This window comes from Sorex fumeus, unplaced genomic scaffold (genome assembly GCF_029834395.1).
Source record: "Sorex fumeus unplaced genomic scaffold, SorFum_2.1 ptg000081l, whole genome shotgun sequence".
Taxonomy (NCBI): Eukaryota; Metazoa; Chordata; class Mammalia; order Eulipotyphla; family Soricidae; genus Sorex; species Sorex fumeus.
This window is the reverse complement of record NW_026606138.1, coordinates 9,727,135-9,754,413: the sequence shown is the minus strand read 5'-3', so window position 1 is coordinate 9,754,413 and position 27,279 is coordinate 9,727,135. Positions and strand designations below refer to the sequence as shown.

Sequence of the window (27,279 nt, the reverse complement as noted above, 5' to 3'; positions counted from 1 at the left end):
CTGTGCTAAGAAGGCCTCTGGAGGCACATTGTGCGTTTCACAGCCAGGCCTACAGAGGAGTGGGCTGGGAGCCGGGGAGGGACAGCTTGGTGCCTCTGCCACCATGTGGCATGGAGATTTAGTCCTGGAACCTGCATACCTGGGGGTTGTGGAAGCTTTTGATCACTGGGATTCCATCTGGAGTAGGTGGGGAGATTGCACCTGCTCCATCCTGGGTGCCCCGGTGAAATTGGCTTGGTATGGGGCCTGGAGAGAGCTCTGGCTCTGTGGTGTCTTCCGGGGCTCGTTTCTGTGTCTTTGACTTTTGATCTCTTTTGAGATCTATTTATCGGACTCTGAAGCAAGGCCAGTAATAGAGTTTATAGGGTGGCACTGAGGATTGTTCGTGGGGGTGACTGCCAGTGCTTCCATGTGTACTAGGAGGTATGGGGAGGTAGCCCACCCCAACTCCTAGAAAGCCTGGAGATTTCAGTCACAAAACCCGCATACCCGCATTTTCAGCAGATTATATCTTGGTGAAGTATGTCCTGAGACCGCGGAGTCAGGTTGGGGGTGTGGCGGTGATTTTGGATTGTGGGAACAAGCGGCTGCTGAGGGCTCTGCTTAGGCAGGCACAGACCAACCTGCCCCCTTCCGACTTACCCAGCCTGTTCAGCCATGTGCAGGTCCAAGATTAACTGTGGCTTTTGATCTCTTTCGAGATTTATCTATGGGCTCTGAAATAAGGCCAATAAATGAGCTTGTATAGCTGAGCTGGAGTGGTTTGTGGGTATGGCTCCCACATACCTAACTTTTGGTCGTTTAATTTCTTGGTAAACTTGGTCCCAAGTTATTGGGGTTTGGCCAAAGGCACAGTGGCAGTTTTGGAGTGTTGGGAAGCCTGAAGGACTATCAAGCTGCTAATGCACTCGCCCCGCAGGTGCAGGTTGACCTTTTGGTGGCCCCATACTCCCAAGTACTTTATACTTAAAATGAAGCTTTTGCACTGAAGGAATTCACATAAGTATTATTAAAAATAATATTTGTATATGGAAAGGGCCATTGAATTAGTTTGGAGGAGGAAATTTTTACAAAGTCTGTTTCTTCCCAGAAATTCCCAGTTTATTTGGCCTGCTGTCCCTTTTCAGGAGAAATAAAAATCACTGTATTCCCCTAGAAATTAGCCCTTCTTTAAGCGAACAGCCCCCAGATATTCCTGAGGCTACCACCTCCCAGTCCCCTGAATTCTTGCAGTGTTCTAGTTCCTTGATAGAACCTTGGACAGACTTATAAATGGCTTTCTAGGTTGATAAGGAAAACTCCCATGGTATTAGAATATTACAGATGCTTCCCCCGCCCCCCCCATACCCGGTGATGGGCTGGAGCAATAGCACAGCGGGTAGGGCGTTTGCCTTGCAAGTGGCCAACATGGCCAACCCGAATTCGATTCCTCTGCCCCTCTCGGAGAGCCTGGCAAGCTAGCAAGCTACCCATGATGTATTTGATATGCCAAAAACAGTAACAATTGTCACAATGGAGACGTTACTGGGCCCGCTCAAGCAAATCGATGAACAACGGGAGGACAGTTACAGTGACCTGGTGATGCTCAGGGGACCGTGTGTGCTAGGGCTCTAGAGTGCAAATCATGTACTCCAGCACTTTGAGCTCACTCTCCAGTCTACACAACGCTTTCTTGTTTGATTTAATTCACTTGAAGAAACATTTGTTAAGTGTCACCTATTCATCCATTCACTTACGGTGCTACGTGCCACCTACAATGAGAAGATTAGTAAGGAGTATATACTTTACACACACACACACACATACTCACACCCCTCATTCTCTAGTTCTCACTCTCAGAGATAAGGAGTATATACTTTACACACACACACACACACACACACACACACTCACACGTACTCACACCCCTCTTATTCTCTAGTTCTCACTCTCAGAGATCCTGGCAGGCTACTGAGAGTATCATACCCACCAATATGCCTGAGTAGGAACACCTGTAAAGGTGATTAGAGGCTACCCCAATAAGCCTCCCATCTGTCTCAGAGAGCCCGGCAAGCTACCAAGAGTATCCCGCCTGCACGGCAGAGCCTGACAAGCTACCCATGGCGTACTCGATATATCAAAAACAGTAACAATGAATGGTCCTCATTCCACTGACCCTGAAAGAGCCCCCAATATGTCATTGGGCCACTCTTGCACGTGACAGGGACGAATGGAGACATTACTGGGCCCGCTTGAGCGAATTGAAGAACAACGGGGTGATAGTGATATACTTTATAAAAGTGTAGACATGATATTCTTGCAGATACTGTCCTCCCTATCCCACCCCTCTGCATTGTGGGACATTTGCTTATTTTTTAAAAAATATTTATGTACAAACTAGCCTCCTGAGCTAGATTTTAGTTACTGTTCAGTGATGCTTCAGATTTTATAGTTTGTGACTAAGAAGCATAACCTTAGAAATTCTGCAAATTTCAGTATGGCCTGTAGCAATGTTTACCACATTTGTGTATTCAGCCTGTGTGCACAGACACATATACACACACACACACACACAAATACACACAGATGCTATTTTTTTTGCAGGATTTTAGTAGTAATCTAAAGTAAAACAAAAAAGTGAATTTACTAGAATTATAAAACATCATTCTGAAGCATTTTTTTTTGTTCATGGTTCATGACAAAAAGCCTTGACTTTAAAAAAGATGTGAGCTCCAATTATTCCTTTCCTTAGATTTCAAAGGCTTAAATGGTAAAAATATTATTGATAATTGTGTTTACTCTGTCTTAATTTTTATGAGGGTTTCTTCTTTTTTTTTTTTCATTTTTCTTTTTTTATTAGTGAAACACCATGAGGTACAGTTGTAGATTTACAATTTTTTGTGCTTGGGTTTGATTATACAATGATCAGATACCCATCCCTCCACCAGTGCCCATTTTCCACCACCATGGATAATATCCCCCCCCCCCCCCCCCCGCCACTGTGGCAGGGCAATCCCCTGTGTTCTCTCCTTTTGGGTGTTGTGGTCTGCAAAAGAGGCATTGAGTGGCAAACATGTTCAGTCCATAGTCCACTTTCGACATGCATCTCCCTTCCTGGGAGGATCCTCCAAACACCCTTTATTTGGTGCTCCCTTCTCTATCTGAGCTGCCCTTTCCTCTAGAATGCCCGGCTGGCCACTAAGCTATGGAGTAATCCTCCTGGAGGGGGTTTCTTCTAATATTAGTTTCATTGTTACTATTAGCTTCATGAGAGTACTAAAATACTGTGGGAGAAATGTTATTAATGACCTATCCAGTATTCCATAGCTTCTGAGTTTTGCAACTTGTATTTGAACTTATGTTGACTTTAGAGCCTGTGATCTTTTGTATTCATCATCAGGATTTTTTTTTAAGCATCTTTTCTCAATATCTTTATTTTCACAATTCAGTTACTCGTAACCTCAGAACTTTGGGTTTTATAGCTGTCAAATGAAAGGATAATAAAATCAACTTTGAGCAGTGATTTTTTTTTTTCCCCTGGGAAACCAACGTGATAACTTTTAGGAAAATGCTGTGGAGAAATTTCAAGTAATATATATTAATTGTTGTTTTGGGGGCCACACTTTATAGTGTTTAGGGCTACTTCTGGTTCTTAGGGGTCACTGGTACCATGTTGGGGACCATTTGGTGCAGGGAATCAAGCTTGGGCCTCTTGCAAGCATGCTTTGCATGCACTCAGCTCATTGAGTTGTCGCACTAGCTCTATAACCATGTTTTTAATACTGTAAGTTAAGATTCTCAGCTGTGGTAGTCTAATTTAAGCAACACATGTTTGGCACTCTTGATGTTTCCTTTCAATAATGTAAATATGTAATAGAAGTGTTGGTTAAATTTATAGCCCTTAACAGCATTTAAAAAAATTTTCTCTTGAGCTGTCCAGGCAGATAATAGGAGCCATCTTTTTATAGGGCCTAATTTGTGCCTTATCTTCAGACACACAAAAAAGTGTTTTTTTTTTTTTTTGCATTATGTTTAATAGATTACAAAGTGCATAAAGATTATAGTTTTGCTGACCATAGGTTGTAGATGTGCTGATAGGAAAATCAGAAATGGGGACAAGAGAGATAGTATAGTGGGTAGGACACTTGCCTTGCACATGGCCGACCTGGGTTCAGTCATAGGCATCCTGTGTGGTCCATTGAGCATTCAGGAAGTAATTCTTTGAATGCAGAGCCAGGAGTAAGACTTGAGCATTTCTAGGTGTAGCCCAAAAACCAAAAAGAAGAAAAAAGAAAAGTCAGAGATGGAATAAATTGCTTTCATCCAAGTATTGAATTTGAGACAGAAAACATTTCTAAGGAACTGTTTGGGTCTTAGAGTAACCTTCTGTTAACATCTTAAGAACAGACGGTGTGTGCAGTTGAAGATGTCTTCTAACATTTTGTTCTTCTAATTTGTAATGTGCCATGAGTAGTAGAGTTGCCAAAATGTAGTTAAGGTTTGGACTTGTAAATAGGTGATAGAGTGGGTATAATCAAGAATTGGAGGGAGTAAAATAAAATGAATTTCATAATGAGGATTATGATCATGCAATGTAAATTATAAGGAATTGAAAGTGCATTAGAATCAACAGTCTTTTGGTAACACATATGAAACACAGTGATATTCCATTTCACATTTGAAAAGGGAGAAGATTTATGGGATCTCAAAAGAAACCTGCATATTCCACTTTGCACTTAAAGCAGAGATGTGATTTATTTAGGCCTCTCTGATGAAAATAATGTACAAGACAAGTATATAATTTTCCTAATATCCACAAATAATGTAAAAACAGATGAAATTATATTAACATATAGCTTATATAGAATTTACCAGTTTAGGATATTTTAATAATATTAATCATTTTATCTAGAATCACTGTATCACTGTCATCCCATTATTCATTGATTTGCTTGAGCAGGCACTAGTAACGTCTCCATTCGTCCTAGCCTGAGATTTTAGCAAGTACCACATTGGAGGCTCTTTCAGGGTCAGGGATATGAGACCCATCATTGTTACTGGGTTTTGGCATATCAAATATGCCACGGGGAGCTGGCCAGTCTCTGCTGTGCAGGCAGGTTACTCTCAGTACCATCCTGGGTTCTCCAAGAGCAAGAACTAGGCAATAAGAGCTAGACAATAAAACCGGGAGCTTGGTTTTGTGGTCTCTGGGTCTCAGCCGTTGATGGGATTACACAGCACCGGGGGCAGTTGGTGGATGTAACACCTAGCTACTGGAAGAAGGGGATCTGGGTATAGGAAGCCCAGTCCCAATCTGAGCAGCCTTGGAGATCTCAGCCCCGGGTCCCGCACACCTGGGTTCCTCTGCCGGTTCCTTCATGCATGAGGCTCGTCGGAGCATGTGGAGAGCGGTCTTAAGCATGGCTGTGGCTGGTCCGGAGGTCTTCAGCTGCCAGGGCTCTGCTCAGGGCGGGAATGGAAACTCAACCCATCCCCCTCCAAGGGGCCCCAGTGAGGACATACAGGCATGGGGGCAGGAGACTCTAGAATGTTATTTTAATATTAATATTATTTTAATTTGCTATTATTTTAATAGTAAAAATTACCAGCAATACTTTAAACTCTGTACTAAGACTTCAAAATTTGGTATGTATTTTATACTCACTGTTTATCTTATTTCAGACTACCACAATTTATGTTCTTAGCAGTCACATATGGCTAGTGACTGTTTCATAGCACAAATCTACAATGACCTTAGTTGTTTAATGAGTTTTATCAGCTGCTAATACTTTAATCTTTTTAAAATTTTTAATCTTTTGAATTCAAAAATAATTTTTTAATCAGTGTGTTCTCTGAAAATTTCATTAAACCTTTATAAGAACTCCACAGCATAGGTTTTATTGTTCTATATTGATATAATAAAGTATTGAGATGTTAATTTATTTTAAATTCAACAGTTAGTATATCAGAGCAAACACTGGAGCACTGTCCTCCCGTTGTTCATTGATTTGCTTGAGCAGGCACCAGTAATGTCTCATAACAAATTTTGAGACTTGTTACTGTTTTTGGCATATTGAATATATCACAGGTAGCTTGCCAGGCTTTGCCATGTGGGCAGGATACTCTCGGTAGCTTGCCAGGCTCTCTGAGAGGGCCGGAGGAATCAAACCTGGGTCAGCCACATGCAAGGCAAATGCCCTACGTGCCGTGCTGTCACTCCAGCCCATCAAAGCAAGCACTTAAAAAAAAATTTTTTTTTTGTGGTACCGAAGTTGAACCCAGATCTCATATTTGCAAGAATTCTTCTTTATCACCAAATCATATCCTACGCCCCAGAGCAAGCATTTAAAAAGAAGTCTCTCCCTGATTCCTAATTCTCTTGTCTTTTTCCCTATACTTCATTCACTATTATAAAGACTACTTACCAAGGGTGGGTGAGATTGTGAGTGAGAGTTGGTTTTATTACTATTCAGCTATGTGTGTGTGGGTGTGTGTGGATGTGTGATGTCAGGGATTGAACCAGGACCTTAGATATGCAAGGCAAGTACTCTGTCACAGAGCTATGTCCCTAGCTCTGCTCAGCTGTTCTTGATTCATTAAGTGACTTAGATTTAATTGATTATTTTAAAAGGGATAAAGGGCTTTTTAGCTTAAGTGGATATGGGACCCCCCAAATCTCATTCATTTCTTATTGGGAATAGTCCCATATTACCTTATTGCAAACATATTTATGTAGCTTTCCAGACTGTGTAGGAGGCAGAGGTGACTGTCCTGGGATTTAACGTCTCTTAAGAAAAATGAAAACACAATGACCAGTAAAATTTTGTTGGGTAAAACAGTACTACCTCCTTATAACAAAGTGAGTGGTATCTAATTTGGAACATTCTTATTTGCTTATTTATCATATTCTTTGAATTAAAATTTTACCTGTCGTTTTACAAAGTAATAATGTATGGTTGGTTTATACATTAACAACATCTAAAGAAATTGAAATGATGTTTTAAATTACTTTTGGGTTCCAAGAGAGTATTAGTTCACAAATATAAGAAATTCCAAAGGAAAATATGAGTAGTCTTTATTTTTTGTTAGTTTTGGGGGCATTGAGCAGGATCACACTTGGCACTGTTTAGGGGCCATTCCTGGCTCTGTGCTCAAGATCACTCCTGGCAGTGCTACAGAGACCATATGTTGTGCTGGGCATTGAACTGGTGTTGGCCATGTGCAAGACATGTGCCTCAACCCCTTTCTCCAGTCCCAGTCCTTAATTTTCAGTGTAAGACAGTTTGTAAAACAGACACTTGAACTTGGACCATATTTTACCATACTGCTCTAAAATGTTTCTAGGCCTACCCACTTTAACAATAATTTAATATATCCAACTTAACACTAACACAGTATTGATTTAAATATCAGGTCCTCAGCAATGTAGCATATTCTCAATTGCTAGTTCAATGAGGAAGAAGCAAATTTACTTTGACTTTTTAAATTGTTTTCTCTTTCTGTACTTTTCCATGTCTTTTTTTGGGGGGGGGGGGCATCACATCTGGTGGTATTCAGGGCTTATTTCTGGCTCTGTGATCAGGGATCATTCCTGGTTGGTTTGGGGGACCATGTCGGGTGCTGGGGATGGAACCTGGGTTGACTGTGTGCAAGGCAAATGCTCTATCCCCTGATGTACTATCTCTGGCCTCCATTTTTCCATCTCTTAACTCCTCTTCTTAAACTTCTTATACTGGCTTAAGTTTCCTGACGTTCTACTATACTCTCGTCAGGACATGCAAATACTCAGTACTTGAATTTTCTTTTTCGAAAAATTAATACAATTTACATGTTTTAGATATACAGTATGATTTGATACAGGTGTGCATTATGAAATGGTTATTGTATTAAGTTAATATCTATCACCATACATAGTTCTGTTTTTACAATGAGACACGGATTAGTAGCTGGCTATTAATGAGCATTTATCAATCAGTAACTTTTTTTTAGCAATAAAGAACCATAATATAGGTACAAGAGTTAAATAAAAATGCATATGTATATGAGATGTTCTTATCAGTTTTAATCTTGAAAAAGCAAAGTGACATAACCTATGGTAGAAAGAAATAAGCAGCTTGAAGTAGTAAACTGAAATTCTGACAGTATAGTAGACACGGTCACGGTCTTGCTGTTATTCATCGATTTGCTCGAGCGGGCCCAGTAACGTCTCCATCGTGAGACTTGTTGTTACTGTGTTTGGCATATTAAAAACGTCACGGGTAGCTTGCCAGGCTTTGCTGTGCGGGTGAGATACTCTTGGTAGCTTGCTGGGCTCTCCGAGAGGGGCGGAGGAATCGAACTTGGGTCAGCCAGGCCGCCTCTGTGCAAGGCAAACGCCCTACCGCTGTGCTGTCGTTCCAGCCCACGGTTATCTGTGTATTAATTTGTAAGTCGTTTTCTACTAATTGGTGATAGGGTTGTGAGTGTACTTTTCTTTTTATCAATAAATAATAAATCCTGGTTTTGGGTGAAGGTATCTTAGGTTAAAGAATTAATGCAGACAGTTAATTTAATCCCTGGCACTATATGATTTCAGCACTGCCAGGTGTGGCACTGGTGGCCCCCAGAACTGCTGGCCTTTTGGTTACAGCATTGAACCATCTTGCCCATCGGTTGAGTATCAGCAGGTATGACCATCCATCCCTCTGAGCGCTGCTCGCGAAGAACTTCCTGAAAAGATTCTGGGTTGCACTTGTGCATGTACTTCTGACTCAGTAGTAAATTTTGCTTGTATTATTTCATTCTCAAAACAGTCTTTAGAGTCAGTGTTACCATTCTTTTTTGATAAATCTAAAACATAGGGGATTCAGAAACTTGTTAGTAGGTGACAGAACCAAGGCTTGCAATATAACCCGACTACTGAATGGGATCCTTGTCCCGGTACTGCTGTACTGCCTATGTGGTTTTGTACAATCTAATTCATTTGTTTTAGAATTTCCTTTGTAATTATTCTTACCTTTTTCTTTTAAAAAGTTATAGATTAGTTCAGGTTTCTAACCAGAGGTCCATGAATCATTTTCTATTTTTTCCTTTTTTATTGGGGCCACATCTCCATTCTTGGGGACCAGGGATGCCAGGGACCCAAACTAGGGTTTCCAAATAAAGGGGATCCATAGATCCAAATGAACAGTTAACACTATTAAGTTATATTCAAATTTTAGATTTTTTTTAGGAGATCCTAAATACCTGGTTTTGAGTTGTTCAAAAAATATTTGTTGAGGTACCAGAGAGATGGTATAGGAGGTAGGGTGCTTGCTTTACATATGGTCAACCTAGGGTTGATGCACAGCACCACATATCCCTGATCTCTGCCAGGAATACGTTATGACCGAAGCTGGCATGGCCCCCCCAAACAAGTTGAGAATTATCATATAGGAGATGGTATGTGGGTGAATAAAACTTAGTCATAATGTTCAAGTATTAAGATACTTTGAATATTTACTGCGTGAATATTAGAGTATCAGTTAAATTTATAGGCTCAGAAAACTTTTGTTACCGACATGTTCAGATTTCTGGCTCTAGCATATATGTGTGTTTACATACTTAAATTCTGTTTCCCAAATAACTTTTTTTTTCTCTGACTTCCAGAGTTAAAAGTCGAGGTGTAATTTTTAGACACATTACTTGTAGTGTGGATGACTATTTTAGCTCTCAATTTATATCTCTGAAGGCTAAAAGCTAGAAGGTTTTCAAACTCTCCCCCCCTCCAACCCTTTATTTTCTTTTTTTAATTTTTATTAGTGAAACACCATGAGGTACAGTTGTAGACTTACAAATTTTTGTGCTTGGGTTTCATTTATACAATGATGAAATACCCATTCCTCTACCAGTGCCCATTTTCTACCACCACGGGTCCCAGTATCCCACCCACCCCCTATTCCCCCCCATCCCACCCGGCCTCTTTGGCAAGGCATTCCCTTTTGTTCTCTTCTTTTGTCACCCCTTTATTTTCTTTCTCTGGCAGTGGTGGTAGCTCTGGTGCTGAAGTCAAATGCTTTGCTCGTACACTTGATCATAGGGTTTGCTAGGGGGTGCCCTCCTTTGTGTTTCTGTTTACTGCAGTAACAATTCTTACTGACATGTGCAAACATAATTTTTGTAAAGAGATCTGTGAAAATACTGAAAAAGTAGACCACTTAAACTTTATTTATGCACACATTGTGGTTTAGTACTCACTGGTCCCTGAGGTGTTCATACACATGCTTGCTATGGTCTTACTTTATGGCTTTAGTGCTCACACATCATGTTGCTGTGCTTGCCAGGAGTCTCACCCTTTTAGTTGTGACTTTGCAAGCACCAGGTTGTGGAGCAGATGGAAATTGCTTGCATTGCCAGAGGTCACAGACAGATCTACAAGGCACAAATAGCCATTGTATCCATATTCAGTAGATGCAACAAGCACTGGGAATTGAACTCATGTCTTCAAGCTTGGAGGAAGGTGTTCTTAAGTCCTGAGTCATCCTTGGTATTTCTGAGATCTTTAAAAATTGTGAACTTCGGTATTTTTTTTTTATGTAGGAGTACTGCTATATATTTATTTATTTTTGGATCTTTGAGTCACACCTGGCAATGCTCAGGGGTTACTCCTAGCTTTGCACTCAGGAATTACTCTTGGTGGTGCTCCGGGACCATATGAGATGCTGGGAATCAAACCTGGGTCGGCTGCCTGCAAGGCAAACACCCTACCTGCTATGCTATCACTCCAGCCCCGGAATACTGCTATTTATTCAGCCACTGACTAGCTGATTGAATTGGGCATTAACTCCACCTTACTTTTTTTTTTCATTTTTTATAAATTAATTTATTGAATCACCGTGAGAGCAGTTACAAAGCTTTCAGGTTTAAGTCTCGGTCTTACAATGAAACGCTGTATCTTCACCAGTGCCCATTCTCCACCACCAAAAACCCTAGTATACCCTCATTCCACACGCTCCCCCTACACATGTGTCACATGATTTCCACATTACTCTTTCCCTACTTTGATCACATTCAATATTTTGACACCAGACCCACCATTATTATTTGGGATTTTACCCCAACACTCAGATCTGCTGAAAAGGCAACAGTAGATAATTTGTTTTCTATTGCTGGTTAAGAATAACATGATGTTGTGTGGCTGCAGTAGTGGCTGCACAATTTTGAAATTCTGAACTTTTAACACTTAAACCTGGAGGGATTTCTGCCAAAACCTGCTGGGTTCTGAGATTTGTTCCTGAGTCTCTGGGATTATGGCCGTTAAGCAGCTTGATCAGGAGCCAGAAAGGGCATTTGTGGGCAGCGACTCGGGGTCTCCTTGGGACGGGGAGGAAAGATTTGGCTCCACCCCCATCCCATGAGGCTCTGCCTGTCTCTTCACTGTGGGCCCAAACCTGACTGTCCAATGGCCTCTGGCAGATGGCAGCCAGCAAGCCGCCAAGGGGGAGCAGGTTGAGGGACAGCACCCTTTCTCCCCTGGGGTGATCTGGCAACAGTAACCTACTGCGGAGTCCAGACGCATTTCTGCCAAAAGCCTCTGGGTTTCGAGATTTGTTTCTGAGTCTCTGGGATCATGGCCGTTAAGCAGCTTGATCAGGAGCCATAGAGGCCGTTCATGAGTGGCGACTGGGGCGGGGTCTTGTTGGGGTGGGGAGAAAAGGGTCGGATCCAACCTCATCCCGTGAGGCCTGCCTGTCTCATCGCTGCAGGCCCAAACCTGACTGTCCAGTGGCCTCCGGAGGATGGCGGCCACCAGGCTGCCAGGGGGAATAGGCCAAGGCACGAAACCTGTTCCCACATGGGTTGGCCCAGCACTGGTAACCTACTGCAGGGACCGGATGCGTTTCTGCCAAAAGCCTCTGGGTTTTGAGATTTGTTTCCGAATCTCTGGGATCATGGCCGTTAAGCATTTCCATCAGGAAACAGAAAGACCATGTCTCCAATTATATAACTGAGCCTGAGGTGGTTTGTGGGTGTGTCTCCCACATACCTAACTTTTGGCCATTTATTTTCTTGGTAAACTCTGCCCCAAGTTTTTGGGGTCTGCCCAAAGGCAAAGCAGCAATTTTGGGGTATCTGGAAGTCTGAAGGCACCATCAGGCTGCTGATGCACTTGCCTCACAAGTACAGATTGACCTACTGTTGGCACCATACCCCCTGGTATTAATTTTAAATTAAGTGATAATTTATCAAAATTATTTGAATTTTAATTATGATTAGAGTTCTAATTTTTGGAGGAATAGACCATCAAAGTATTTGAACATAATCACTGTCCTCCAGTTGTTCATCGATTTGCTCGAGCGGGCCCAGTAACGTCTCCATTTTGAGACTTGTTACTGTGTTTGGCATATCGAATACGTCACAGGTAGCTTGCCAGGCTTTGCCGTGCAGACGATATACTCTCGGTAGCTTGCCAGGCTCTCCGAGAGGCGTGAAGGAATCGAACTAGGGTCAGCCATGTTGGCTGCTTGCAAGGCAAATGCCCTACCCGCTGTGATATTGCTCCAGCCCGTTTGAACATAATCACTTAATCACTTAACTTCCCTTTAGTCGTCGATTTGCTCGAGCGGGCACCAGTAATGTCTCCATTTGTCCCTGTCGCGTGCTAGTGTAGCCCAATGGCATCTGTTCGCTCCGGGAACATGGAGGGCCTCAAACCGATTGTTCATGATCTTCACGAAGAAGTCTGACTCTCTGGAAGGTGGGCGGCCACGCGGTCTTTTGACATCCCGTGGAATCCAGTCAGTAACAGCTCTAGTCCAGCGGTCATCTTTAAATCTCATTACGTTTCCAGCCCATCTGATTTTCGACACCTAGGCAAATAAGACAGCGTCCCTGATTCTTGATCGTCGATGGATGTCAGAACTCTGGATTCTTTCTCTCATTTGAGTGAAACGTGATATTCCAAGCATAGCTCTTTCTATTCTTCTTTGGGAGACCTGAATAGCGTTCTCATCTTGTTTGCGTAGGGCCCAGGTCTCTGAGGCATATGTTAATGCAGGAAGAACAGTGGAATCAAAGAGATGTGCCCGGAGCCGGAGGTTCTTCGTCCTCTTAGCTATTTCTTCGACGTTCTTGAAGGCGTTCCAAGCTGCTCTCTTCCTCCTGCGCAACTCGGGTGCCAGATCATTTGTCATGTTGACCTCTCGACCTAGGTACACATAGCTGTTGCATTCGGAGATGGTCGTTCCATTGAGAGCAAATGGGGCGTCAGGAACAAGGCTGTTTCTCATAAACATTGTCTTCGTAAGATTCAGCTGTAGTCCTACCTTTCCACACTCACGGTCAAAGTCGGCCAGCATTTGTGCTGCTTGGCTGATGTTTGATGTTATTAAAACAATGTCATCAGCAAAGCGGAGGTGGTGTAGTTGCCGACCATCTATCTTCACTCCCATTCCTTCCCATTCCAGTCATTGCATGATGTTCTCGAGGGTGGCACTGAAGAATTTCGGTGAAATGGTATCACCCTGCCGCACCCCTCTCTTGACATCAACGATCATTTCTTTGTAGAATGGTGAGATCCTGGTAGTGAATCCGCAATACAGCTCACAGAGGATCCTGATGTATTGGGCTTGAATGCCCTGATTGGCTAGGGCTTCAATGACCGCTTCCGTCTCAACAGAATCAAAGGCCTTCTTTAAATCAATGAACGTTAAACAGAGCGGCATCTTGAACTCCCGAGAAACCTCAATGAGTTTGGTTATTGTGTGGATATGATCGATGGTGCTGAATCCTTTGCGGAACCCGGCTTGCTCGCATGATTGTCCTTCATCTAGTGTTCTGCCAATCCTATTTAGGATGACTCGAGTTAACAACTTGTAGATGACAGTCAATAAGCAGATCGGGCGATAGTTGCCAATGTCATGGATGGATGTCTCCCTTCTTGAACAGTAGTACGGTCCTGCTGGTTTTCCACTGGGATGGAACCTCGACCACACTCACGGTCAAAGTCGGCCATCATTTGTGCCGCTTGGCTGATGTTTGGTGTTATTAAAACAGTGTCATCAGCAAAGCGGAGGTGGTGTAGTTGCTGACCATCTATCTTCACTCCCATTCCTTCCCATTCCAGTCGTCGCATGATGTTCTCGAGGGTGGCACTCAAGAGTTTCGGTGAAATGATATCACCCTGCCGAACCTCTCTCTTGACATCAATGATTACTTCTTTGTAGAATGGTGAGATCCTAGTAGTGAATCCGCAATACAGCTCACGGAGGATCTTGATGTATTGGGCTTGAATGCCCTGATTGGCTAGGGCTTCAATGGCCGCTTCCGTCTCAACAGAATCAAAGGCCTTCTTTAAATCAATGAACTTTAGACAGAGCGGCATCTTGAACTCCCAAGAAACCTCAATGAGCTTGGTTATCATGTGGATATGGTCGATGGTGCTGAATCCTTTGCGGAACCTGGCTTGCTCACATGGTTGTCCTTCATCTAATGTTCTGCCAATCCTATTTAGGATGATTCGAGTGAACAACTTGTAGATGACAGACAATAGGCAGATCGGGCGATAGTTGCCAATGTCATGGATGTCTCCCTTCTTGAACAGTAGTGCTGGTAGATGCGGCAGAAGCCGGGAAAAGTATTCGTAACGCCCGCCTGTCCTTCGCCAACTATAAGACCAAGATGACTGCCCTCCGACGTCCTGATGGATCCATCACATCCTCCAGAACGGCAATGGAGAAGATTATCCATGACTTCTACTCAAATCTCTTCGATAGCCATGTCCACTTGCCGACATGCCAAATTCCACAGGATGGATATGTCATTCCCAACATTCTCCCTTCCGAAATCTGACACGCCATTTCGTCAGTAAAGAAACAAACAGCACCCGGCCCAGACAAGGTCAGACCTGAACACCTGAAGATCCTGCCGTCAGTACTCATCAATACACTGGCTCTGCTCTTCACTCGCTACCTGTCTGAATGCAAGGTTCCGTCCCAATGGAAAACCAGCAGGACCGTACTACTTGAACATAATATATTTTATATTTTCTTAAATTTGCTAGTGACCTGAATTTCTAAATTATTAATTTAGGGCTTGAGCAATAGCACAGTGGTAGGGCGTTTGCCTTGCGCACAGCCAGCCCGGCCGAGACAGGTTCGATTCCTCCACCCCTCTTGGAGAGCCCGGCAAGCTACTGAGAATATTTTTTTTTAAATTTTTTTTTATTAGTGAAACACCATGAGGTACAGTTGTAGATTTACAATTTTTTGTGCTTGGGTTTGATTATACAATGATCAGATACCCATCCCTCCACCAGTGCCCATTTTCCACCACCATGGATAATATCCCCCCGACCCCCATCCCCCCATACCCCCCTGCCTCTGTGGCAGGGCAATCCCCTGTGTTCTCTCTCTCCTTTTGGGTGTTGTGGTCTGCAAAAGAGGCATTGAGTGGCAAACATGTTCAGTTCATAGTCCACTTTCGACATGTATCTCCCGTCCTGGGAGGATCCTCCAAACACCCTTTATTTGGTGTTCCCTTCTCTATTTGAGCTGCCCTTATTTTGCCAGCGCGGCAAAACCTGGCAAGGTACCCGTTACGTATTCAATATGCCAAGCACAGTAACAAGTCTCAAAATGGAGACATTACTGGGCCCACTAGAGCAAATCGATGGACAACGGGAGGATAGTGACAGTGACTATGACAGTGAATAATTTTAAGTATATGATGCTAGCCTTGTAAAAGCATTTGGTAAGTAAATTATCTAAAATTCAATAAATTAAACTTGAATTTGTGAAATATTTAATTTTTTTAAGTGTTTGAAACTTTGTTTAAACACCATGATTTGCAAAGTTGTTCAAAATGACTGGTATAATACAATCATTTCAGATACTCAATGTTCCAACACATTCCTAATCCCACCACCAATGTGACCTTCCCTTCACCAGAACCCCAGCTACCCACCCAGTCTGCCACCTTGCCCTTGTAGCAGGCACGGAATAATTTTGTATTGCTTGTTACAACATAAATGATGCTGCTAAAGTCATTGGGGATTTACTGAGATGTTAAGTGCTATTTGAGTATTGTTTTCACTCATTGAGCTTAGTGGACATCTATGCAAGTCTTGTGCTCCTACTGGACTGTCAGTACTGTGAAAGTTGGAGATGTCATCTTGGCCGTACATGCGGATGCATGCCTTAGGAGCCATGGAACTGGCATGACTCAACAGCATGGCATCTCAGGTGGGCTGTTTATATGCTGACTGGGGTGGTAGAGCACGGGGCCTTAAAACTGGGCTGGAACTTGGCCTGCTTCCGTCTCAAGAAGGCTCCAGACATCTGGGTCTGTAAACCGGAAACTTTGCCTACCTAGGTTGGCTCAAGTGCAGCTTCTTTCCCATGGAACATTAATTTTTTTGAAACTACTAAACACTTGAACTCATGCTAAGTGCCTTCCTAACAAGGTAGTATCTCTTCGGCTTTTTCAGTCACTGTCCTCCCATTGTTCATTCTTTTGCTCAAGTGGGCACCAGTAACGTCTCACAACAAATTGTAAGACTTGTTACTGTGTTTGGGGAGCTTGCCAGGCTTTGCCGTGCAGGCAAGATACTCTTGGTAGCTTGCCGGGCTCTCAAACTAATGTTTCTTAAAAACATACACACAAACCTATTAAAACACAATCTCATTGGAGCTATTTTTCTGCATGCCAAATACTATTTTCTACTTGACGTTATTTTGGTTTAAAAAAACCTTATTTGTTGTAAATATAAATTACATGATTTTTAAAAAATTAGACTGCTAGGCAAATGTACAACAAAAGCCCAACCTTACAAGAACTTTCATGTTTCAAGAGGGAGTGTTTCAGTGTCTTTGTCAAGAGCTCAGATTCTGTGGGCTGGAGAGAGCACAGTGGGTAATGTGCTTGCCGTGCACACGGCTGATGTCAGTTTGATCCTTCCCATCCCCATGTTGTTCCTCCAAGCACCTGCTTTCTGATAGTATTATAGCGCCTTCAACAATTTTTTTTAAAAAATATTTTTCCTTCTCTATCACTTTATTACGAAAAATCAAAGAGAAAATTGAAAGAACTGTGCAGTGAAAGCTAATAATACTATCTTGATTCTGCAGCTAACATTGTCTATACAGTATCCATCATGCTATCATTCTGTCTTTTTGTATTTGCAGAATAAGTTGGAGATAGGCGTAGACCCTCTCATAGTACATTCATATTATTAACTAGATATTTTTGAGGTAAATTCTGTATGCAGTCAAATACCTAAGTCTTTAATGTATCAGGTCTTAGATAAATGTATACAGCTGTGTGAATATAAATCCCTACAGGTACTCAAACATTACCTTCACCTCTAAAAGTTTGCTCATTATTACTGTTTTATAGGTTTTTCTATAATAGTAAATTGGTAATGCCTATTTATAAGGTCCTTTTTGTTTTATAAAATCTTTGTATACATTCTGATTTTAAAAAATAATTTATGTAGAATTAGAATGAGATTATTACCTTTCTTTAAATGGAAATGAAAACTTTGAAGTCTTGTAAGAGAACTGGAGAAGCTTTTGAATTCTCATCCTTCCCTGTCTCATTCACTCATTATCCACATCTGTGTGTGTGTCTGTAAATCCATATAGATGATGGCAGTAAAAAAAAAAAGTTGGTCATAAATAAACCAAGGGTGGTGTAGAACAGTGTTTCTTTCTCTTTAAAGAAAAAAAAATATATAGTTTTTAAAATTGAGTCACAGTGAATTACAGAGCTATAAGTGGGTTTCAGGCGTAAGGTGTTCCAAAAGTAATCCTTTCACCAGTGTTCACTTCCTTCCTCTAGTGTCCCAGTTTTCCTCCTGCCTCAAGCCTACCTACCTCTATGATAGGTATTATTCCCCCCCACCACCCCTTTGGGCACGGTAGTTTACAATATTGTTACTGATAGGTATTTTGCATGTCACTTTACCTCCTTTCAGCATCTACTCCAGAGTGACCACTTCTATCATTGTTGTAGTGGTTCCTTCCCTGACCTGTTCCACCTCTCTCCTCCCCTCCCCACGAACCCAGTGGCAAATTTTCTACTTATGATCAGTTCTCCTGCTCTTCTTTTCTATTGCCTTTGGGTATCCCCTACTATGTTTCTTTATATCCTGCATATGAATGCAATCATTCTATGTCTGTCTCTCTCTCTCTGGCTCATTTCACTCAGCCTGATAACTCTCCAGATCCATTCATGTCTTCAGCAGATTGCATGATTTTATTTTTTCTCGATGAATTAGTATTCCTTTGTGTATATGTATCATAACTTTTTTATTCAGTCATCTGCTCTTGGGCAATAAGTTGTTTTCAGTTTTGGGCTATTGTGAATGAACATAGGAATCCATATGTCTTTTTGCATTGTGTTTTTAAATCCTTGGGTTACATTCCCAGGAGTGGAATTGCTGAATAGTACGGAACTGCAATTCCTGATTTTCACCTGTAATTGGAATACCCTGAAAGTAAGAGGGGGCCATATGCCCCCCAGTTGAAAAATACTGTACAGAGTTTTGCTTAGGCAAGTTTTTCAGTAGACAGTTTTTGTCGCTACAACTTTATTTTAATTACTTTGTCTCAGTATTTATGATAATTATTAAGTATATATACATGAAAGTAAGTGTGCCTCTTAGAATAAAGGTAAAGGTAAAGGCCCTCCCGTTGATCGTCGATTTGCTCGAGCGGGCCCAGTAACATCTCCATTGGAGACTTTGTTGTTAACTGTGTCTGGCATATCGAATACTCTCGGTAGCTTGCCGGGCTCTCCGAGAGGGGCGGAGGAATCGAACTCGGGTCGGCCATGTTGGCCGCTTGTAAGGCGAACGCCCTACCCGCTGTGCTATCGCTCCAGCCTCTTAGAATAACCATATATTTAATAGAGCCCATGAAATAATTGGAGGACTTTGGGAGAACACATGGGTAAGTTGTATTCCGCAAGAAAGTACTGCCTTATTCACCCTATCCAGTTTTAAATAAAGTCTGGCTGATGGTGAAATGCAGAAGTACTCTAACACAGGTGCAGTGTTCTGCAGCTGTTAGAAACATTTAATGCCCTTCTTCACATATTATTGCCCCCTTTTTAAACTATAAATTCTAGAAGATAGGGTTTGCGGACTTGAATGTCTGCTTACAAAAAGGTAACTTTTTAAGTTATCTTAGAGAGACAGTTTGTCATATAGGCAGCTGAATTGATTTGTTCAGGTGTCTTGAAGTTTTTGATACTAAAGCTTAACCTTACTATAGTCATGAGGTATTAGAGTTATGAGAGACTGCCTTTGAAATCTCATTCTGCAGTTACTGCTCTCCAGAGATTCAACTTGGGAACAGAGTTTTTCTATTATGCTTTATATCTGGCACATTATAGATACCTGATATGTTTGTAAATATCTTGTGATGAAAGATGAAACTGGTATGTTTAGATATGGAATGGTATTACATCTGTGAATAAAAAAGATTTTTTTAAATGGTTTGGGGACCCCACATGATGGAACTTAGGACTTACGCCTGGTTCTGTGCTCCGGGATCACTCCTGTTGGTACCTGGGGGACCATCTGTGGTAAGGAGAATAAAATAGGGTTGTGTTAAAGGCAAGTGTCCTACCCGTTCTACTAGCTCTCTGGTCAGAAGTTGCAACTTCTAAAAACAAATGCCATGCTATAGTTTTTATTGCAGTTTTATGACTGAAGTGACATGACAACAGAAAAGGTGGTCATGGGACCACTGTTTCAGATTTTGATATATATATCATGGGAAATATTTTACTTTAATACAGTTACATAATTTTGTATTTAGAAATTTTCCTCTTCTAAAAGATAATAGTTAATCTTCAGAAACACTCCTCTCTTTTATTCTTCCTCATTCTTTTTTTGGGAGGGATGGGGAGGTGGGGAAACCTAACCTTCCAAGCAATGCTAATGAAATGTGGTAGGCTATTCAATAATTGTATTACTTGATCAATCAGATTAGACAGTTAAGTACTCTATGCTGGGACTACCAGATTTACATCAGAGGTACTCAGGGGCCATCAGCGTTACTGCAACACCTTCAAGTTTCCATTCTTTTCAGCACATATTTCTTTAATACCCAGTACCTGCTTGCTAGGGAGAAGGAACAAGTGCAAGAGTTACAATATAGAAAAGATACTGAGAATAAAAGTATACGGGTATTTTGGATAGAGGAAAATCACAGCTGTAGTAGTTAGGCATCCTTCCTGAATAGAAGAGCTGCTAACTGGGACTTAAAAGACATAATGAAGAAGAAAAGTGTTTTAACTTGATGAAGACCAGAAAGGTTAGAGACTCAGAATATTCATGGTTTAATGTTTTTCCCCTAAGGGTGAGGAGATTGTACTCTGGTTAAGGTGCTTGCCTTGCTTGATGCGAACCCAGGTTATATCACTGGTACCTGTGTAGTCCTGAGTCCTTCAAGAGTGATTCCTGAGCCAAGAGTGACCCTTGAAGCACCATTAGGTGTGGCCCCAAGACTTAAAAAATAGAGAGAGGGAAAGTTTTCTCCCTATATGGGGTTATAATCAACATAGAAGATTGTGTTAGACCAGAATATTTAGCATATTAATTTATTATGCTTATTTATTGAAAATTTATTACTATTGTGTTAGCTCACATGTCCATCCCACTACATAATGCTCCTTTTTCCCCCCCATGTTGAGAACCATTAGGATCTATTCCCTTAGTAACTTTCCAGTATATAATATCATCATGCCATATATTAAATTTCTAAAACCTAGTCATCTCATAGCTGGAAGTTTCTCACCTCTGACCCAGGCTTCAACCTCCTGCAGTCTGCTAACCACCACTCTTATTTCTTGCTAAGCTTAACTTTTGTGGAGTCCACATATAACTGGTATACTTTGTATGGTATTTATTTTTCTCTGACATGTGTGATATATTCATGTTGCAAATGGCAGTGTTTCCTTCTTTCAGCTGAATAATATTCCATTGTATGGATATACACACATATATCATCATCTTTATTCATTGATAGACATTTAAATTTTTTTTCTATAGCTTAGTGATTGTGAATAATGGTACAGTTGAGCATGGGGATTTGATCAGCTATCTCCATAAGAGCCTGTTTTCATTTTCTTGGTTATATACTCAAGTAAAACTTACTGAATCATATGGTAATAGTATTTTTAATTATTTGTGGAACTTCTGTTCCGTATTCTATAACGGGTACCAATTTACATTTCTATCAACAAGAATTTTCTGAAAATCCTCATCAACTCTACCATTTATTTTTCCTAACAGGTGTGAAGTGTTATCTTTCATTGTTGTTTTTGATTTGCATTTCTCTGAGAATTAGTGGTACTTTGTTTTTTCATGTATATCATTCCTAAAGAAGTCATTTGTATGTCCTCTTTAGAAAAGCATCTGTTCAGTTCCTCTTGAGATAATATTTTTGATTACTGATAGTTGGTTGTGATTTTAAGTATTTAGAACATAAAAGTGTTGAGGCTGACTAAAGTTACTGTGCTGATTGGATGAAAGGAAGGAAAAAGTATCTCAAAGGAAGAGAAAACTTTGTTTTTTTCTGAGTCTGAAATAGCAAAATTACTTGTCCTCTAGACGCTTAAGACTCTAATGGCCTACCCCACATTGCTTATTCCCCCAGATACTATAAGCTCCCGATTTTCAAACTTATGTGTAAAAGTTTGAAAGAACCCACATTTTCTGTACCTGCTGACCTTCTAAGTAATCTTACTAGCTTGACCTCATTTCTTAAATCTTGTTCTCTTACCCACTCTGTTCCATCTCCAGATTAATATACCGCAGACCATATAATTCTTTTCCTTTCTAGAAATCTCTTCCTTTAGATATTCACATGATTTTTCTCTTACTGTTCCCCCAGGATTATATTCAGATATTAATATGACATTCTTTCATCATCTTGTTTACTCCTACTTCTCTCACATGTCAGGTATTTTTGCTGTTCTACTTCCAAAGTGTTTAGAATGATTTGACATGGTATATTTTTAATTTTTTGAAAAACTTGTTTTAACACTTTCGTAAGTGCTTTCAAGGCGGGATTTTGTAAAAACACATTACCATGTAATTTACTGCCCAGTACAAAGTACTTACTAGATATTTGTTACATTTCCACCTAGCCCTAGTTGTAAAAAAAAAAAAAAAAACTTTTATTACCCAGGCTTTTCTTTATTGCCATTGAGTGACAACAAAGCATTTCTGAAGAGAATATCAATTAGTTGGTCGCCATTAAGTGTATACTATGAGGAGTATTAACCTAGAAATGTATTCATGTTTTTCTCTATTTGCACATTGCTGAGCCAGGTTTGATTCTTCCACCCCTCTAGGAGAGCCCGGCAAGCTACCCAGAGTATCTCGCCTGTGTGGCAAAGCCTGGCAAGCTTCCCGTGATGCACTCGATATGCCAAAAACAGTAACAAGAATTGTGAGACGTTACTGGTGCCCGCTTGAGCAAATCAATGAACAATGGGGTGACAGTGACAGAAAATTAGTATCTTGATAAATTTTATTTCAGAATAAAAGGATTTTAAAAAATGTTTGCACTTGACAAGAAAAATCTGTAGAACTAGTAGCAGTTTTAGAATTGATGGGAAAGAGCAAGTCGAAGTAGGAATGTATCACAAATTAAAAGTAGTTTCTTGAAGCAAACTGGTCAGAAGTCATTGAATAGTTTTGAAGATTCTGTAGTATGATGAAATGTTTCTAGGAATTTGATTTCTATAGTCCTTAGTATAGTGTAAAGAGAAGGACAGTGAAAATGTGGACACTTACAAAGTTTGAAATATTTGAAGCTTTTAATCTCTGTAAGCCATATGCATAGTGAAGGGTAAATAAGTGACTAAATTAGGAGAATTTGAGAAAAAGTTGTTAAGAGAAACTATTGGGGATACAGGACATAAAAGAGGATAAAACTCAGTCTGAAATAGCGTAAATACCAACTTGACATTGTTTAGGATAAGAGATAAGAACTATAAATTTATTCTAGTTCCATCCCTACAAAAGAGGCTTATTAATAAATGAGACCTCAATTTTTTGCTTTGGAATACTTTTTGAATATTTGTGTCTTGTCTACAATTACCTTATTGGTGGGGAATGGTAGGAATATTTTCACTTGGAGTATCAATATGTTGTTTACATTAAAGATTATAGATCATGTTAGATGAGACATACTATCTTAAGTACTGATGATTGGAGGGAAGAGAAGAACTGGGCATCAAAGATTCTTTCCAAAATTTGATGGCTTTTAGTTTGTTAAAATTGTTTTAAAATGGGATTTTCTTTGTAAAACTCAACCTTGAGACTGAATTTTACTTTTGTTGTTAATATACTCAATCTGTTTGTTACTGTAGTAGGTGACAGTTATCGGCAGTTGGGGAAAAATGTTTTTATCAGAAGGTTCATAGAAAAGTTTCCTTGTTGACTTACTAGATTTGTTACACTCTTGAGTATCTTTTAGCCCAGTAGACAAGAGAGAAGTCTAGAAAGATACCAAGAGCAGCTCAGTGTTTTTCAACAGAAGTATTGTTCTGCTCTCTGGCTTTCTCTTTGTTATTCTGTCCCTTTCCCTCCCAGTTCCTCAGAACTTACCCTTCTCCTGCAGCTTCCTGCAGAATTTAACACTTTCTTTTCTAGATTAACATAGACTATAATAATAAGAGTGGATTTATCCTACACAGCACAGCCAGCACTTTTTAAGCACCAATACTATGGCTCCTTGCATACAAACATGGATTACTATACATGTTCCTTGTCATTAGAAATTCATAGAACAGTCTTGTGGGAGAACATATCTAGGACAGGCATGTTTTCCACTGGATAATAAAGGTAAAGTCCCTCCCATTGTTCATCGATTTGCTCGAGCGAGCCCAGTAACGTCTCCATTGGAGACTTTGTTGATACTGTGTTTGGCATATCGAATACGTCACGGGGAGCTTGCCAGGCTCTGCCGTGCGGGTGAGATACTCTCGGTAGCTTGCCGAGCTCTCCGAGAGGGGCGGAGGAATCGAACTCGGGTCGGCCATGTTGGCTGCGTGCAAGGCAAATGCCCTACCGCTGTGCTATCGCTCCAGCCACTGGATAATATTAATAAAAAATGACATCATTTTTTTGTATTGATTTTGGGTGACACCTGACAGTTTTAAGCATTTACTCCTGACAGTGCTTATGGGTCCCTATGTGGATGCCAGGGATAGAACCTCAGTAAGCCACATGCAGGGCATGAACCTTAACCCCTGCGTTATCTCTCCTGGCCAATAAGCATTCTTGTGCGTGTGAGTGGAGGGCATGGGGCCTCCAGCAGTGCTGGGGGATGTGATTCCCAGCTTAATGATTCAGTGTGAGGGTTCAAAGATGTGCTGATATGAGGGCGATGGGGTACTTGGGATTACCCAGGCCATTCTGGAAGTGCTAGGACCCTCTAAGACCAAGCCCTGCGTATCTCCATGTGGCACTAGGAATTGAATCAGATCAGGTGCGTGTGCGTTACCCCTGTACTATCTCTCTGCCTCAATATTCATTTTTTTGTAGGATACATAATTAAATATAGCTATATTAAAAATAATATAGCTATATTAAAAATAAGGTAAAGGTAAAGGCCCTCCCGTTGATCGTCGATTTGCTCGAGCGGGCCCAGTAACGTCTCCATTGGAGACTTTGTTGTTACTGTGTCTGGCATATCGAATACTCTCGGTAGCTTGCCGGGCTCTCCGAGAGGGGCGGAGGAATCGAACTCGGGTCGGCCATGTTGGCCGCTTGTAAGGCGAACGCCCTACCCGCTGTGCTATTGCTCCAGCCCATTATATAATTACTACTTTAATATGTGTTAAGATTATCTTTTTCGTTCGGCATGTTCTGATTTTATTTGATCTTTTAAGTATATTATTTCTTCCTATTATTCCTTCTTTTATTGCTTTCTTAGGGCATGCCAAAGCGGTGCACAAAGAACTTAGGGGGTCACTCCCAGTGATACTCAACAGACCAGACTAAATGTTTCAGTACTAGGGCCTAGCACTGCTGTTCTGCTTGGGCCTAGTGGTACTGTGGGCTACCAGGGCTACCCCAGTGAAGTGCTTAGCTTCCTCCAGGACTATACCTAGCGATGCTTGCGATGCTTAGGGGACCATTTGGTTGTGGGGATAGAACCTGCATCTTTGTGTGTGCAGGAATGTGTGTCTCTGTCCCCTGAGCTATCACCCCGACTCCCTTAACTACTTTGATCTTTAATTTTTTTTCCTTTCCTACCATTAAAACCTGTTGCTCTTATTAAAAAGTGTCTGAAAATTCATTCATAAAAATCCTTTAGATTACAGGTTACAAAATTTATTTTGCCTACCAAACTCTTTTTAGAAAAAAAAAAATCACTCAATGCCCCCCCTAAAAATCTAGCTTTAAGTGAATAGATAGAAACCACTAAGCTCCCAAATTCCATCCAAGGCTACTACAATGAGTTTCTTCCCTGGCTCCAACACCGCCCCCTTCCCCATTTCAGTGTCCACTGTGTAGGTAGTATCATCCACTTTGGGAACACTCCCTTAGATGATAGCAGCAAACATTCTTTTCCCTTGCTTTTTTATTATACCCTGGTTGTAGTGGTCCCACACATGAACTTTCTTAGAATCAAGCAGTTCCTGGTTCCTATGGGACTTCCTGTTTTCTTAAATAAAAATAGAAAAAGCATCTCAGAAAGGAAACCTGGTCAGTGTGAACTGCTTGTAGGCTCAGTCTCAGTTGTGACTTGAATATAGATTCAGGTATATAAAAACTTTTAATGTGATTTAAAAAGATAATTAAAAATTCTATATATTAAACATGAAAGGTGCTACATATCCAGCCATGTGGCTGGGCTAAATAAGATTGAATAAATATGGTAAATCCTTTCCTTGTTATATTTTTTGAACTTCGATATTATTGTTTTATTTGATCTGTATAATTGTTTCTTATCATTTTACTATTGGCAAGAATAAGCAGTATTATTGAAGTTAGAATTCTAAACATCTTGTAAGATTCCTTAAGTAGTTAATAGATAACATGTTAAGTATTTGATACTATGTTGAACATTTTTTATAAGATTTCTTCTCATCTAATGTTCACTACTATATAAGGTAGATTATAATTGTGATATCCTTTAAAGAAGAGGAAATGACAGCTTTAGAGTGACTAAGTATAGGGCTTTTTAAACTTTTCAGAAATATTTGTGACCCTGTTGCTTGAGAATTGTTATGAGACCCAGTCCTTGTAGGTGTATTAAATGGGTATACAAATCAGACATTTATTGGTAAATTTTTTAAAAATTAAACAAATTTATTAAAAGTTACATAATGCCTTATGGGGTCATTTATAAAACTAGATTAAGTACCTGCTGTTTATTTTTATGAAAGAACTCAAATTCAGAGTGAGAATGCTAAATATAGTAAACCTCTAAAGTTATTTCTCTAACTTGTTATCAGTTTGTTTTCATTTTGTTTGTATGTTTGCATTCAGTTTTGGCATACTGCTCGTTTAAGGGAATTCTAATTCTCATTCTTAAATGATGCTAATAGTTTTCTCTCTTTCTTTCCTTGATAGTAAAAAATCCCTTTGATGAAACATTTGGAAAAATACAAGTAAGTAAAAGATCCTAATATTTTGCCTGATATTTTTTAATGATAAAATTGTAGGATGACTTAGTTAAGGAATAGTAATTTTAAAGATTTTTTTTTTTTGGGCTAAAGCAACGCATTTTCTTATTTTCAGTACTTTTGCCTATTGCACATTTAAATCTGGCATAAATTTCTACTAAGTGCTGAACTTTAATGTTTAATCACTTTAATGTTCATGCCAAGTTGTCAAAATGGCAGTGACATGTCATGTGAATCTGATTTTACCCTTAAAAATTGTGGCTGTTGTTTTAAGTTGTTCAGTAACATACACGTTTTTTTCCTCTTCAACCTTATGTTGTCTCTCTGGATCCTTTTTTGTTTATATGCATGTCTATTCAGCCATCAGAAGGCAAATTTGAAAAGAAACCTATTCCTTAAGAGTGCCTTTATATGATCCTCACTTTTCTTTCAAAGGGATATTATCATAGTAATTTCAGCCTAAATTTTGTTCATGAAAATACTTTTCACTTAGTATCATAGACACTTAAAGATTACGGTATTGAGCTTATAGTGTGCAATTGGTTGTTAGATTTGTGGATACATTTGTTTTGAAAAAGTTGACTATAAATTATTCTGTATGCATTGCTGCTGACTAGCAACATAATTTGAATTTTGCAGTGTACTCACTGAGCATTGGAAATAAAAAACTTTATAATTTTCCCCAGG

General features: G+C 40.4%; 1 protein-coding gene across 1 annotated transcript in view; it reads left to right on the top strand.

Moving 5' to 3' along the window:
* LEMD3 (LEM domain containing 3) overlaps positions 1–27,279 on the top strand; it is a 73,853-nt gene that overhangs the window by 11,012 nt on the left and 35,562 nt on the right. The window contains exon 2 of the mRNA XM_056130756.1: positions 26,540–26,577. Within this exon, the coding sequence (XP_055986731.1) occupies positions 26,540–26,577 (38 nt within the window). The remainder of the gene's footprint in view (positions 1–26,539; positions 26,578–27,279) is intronic.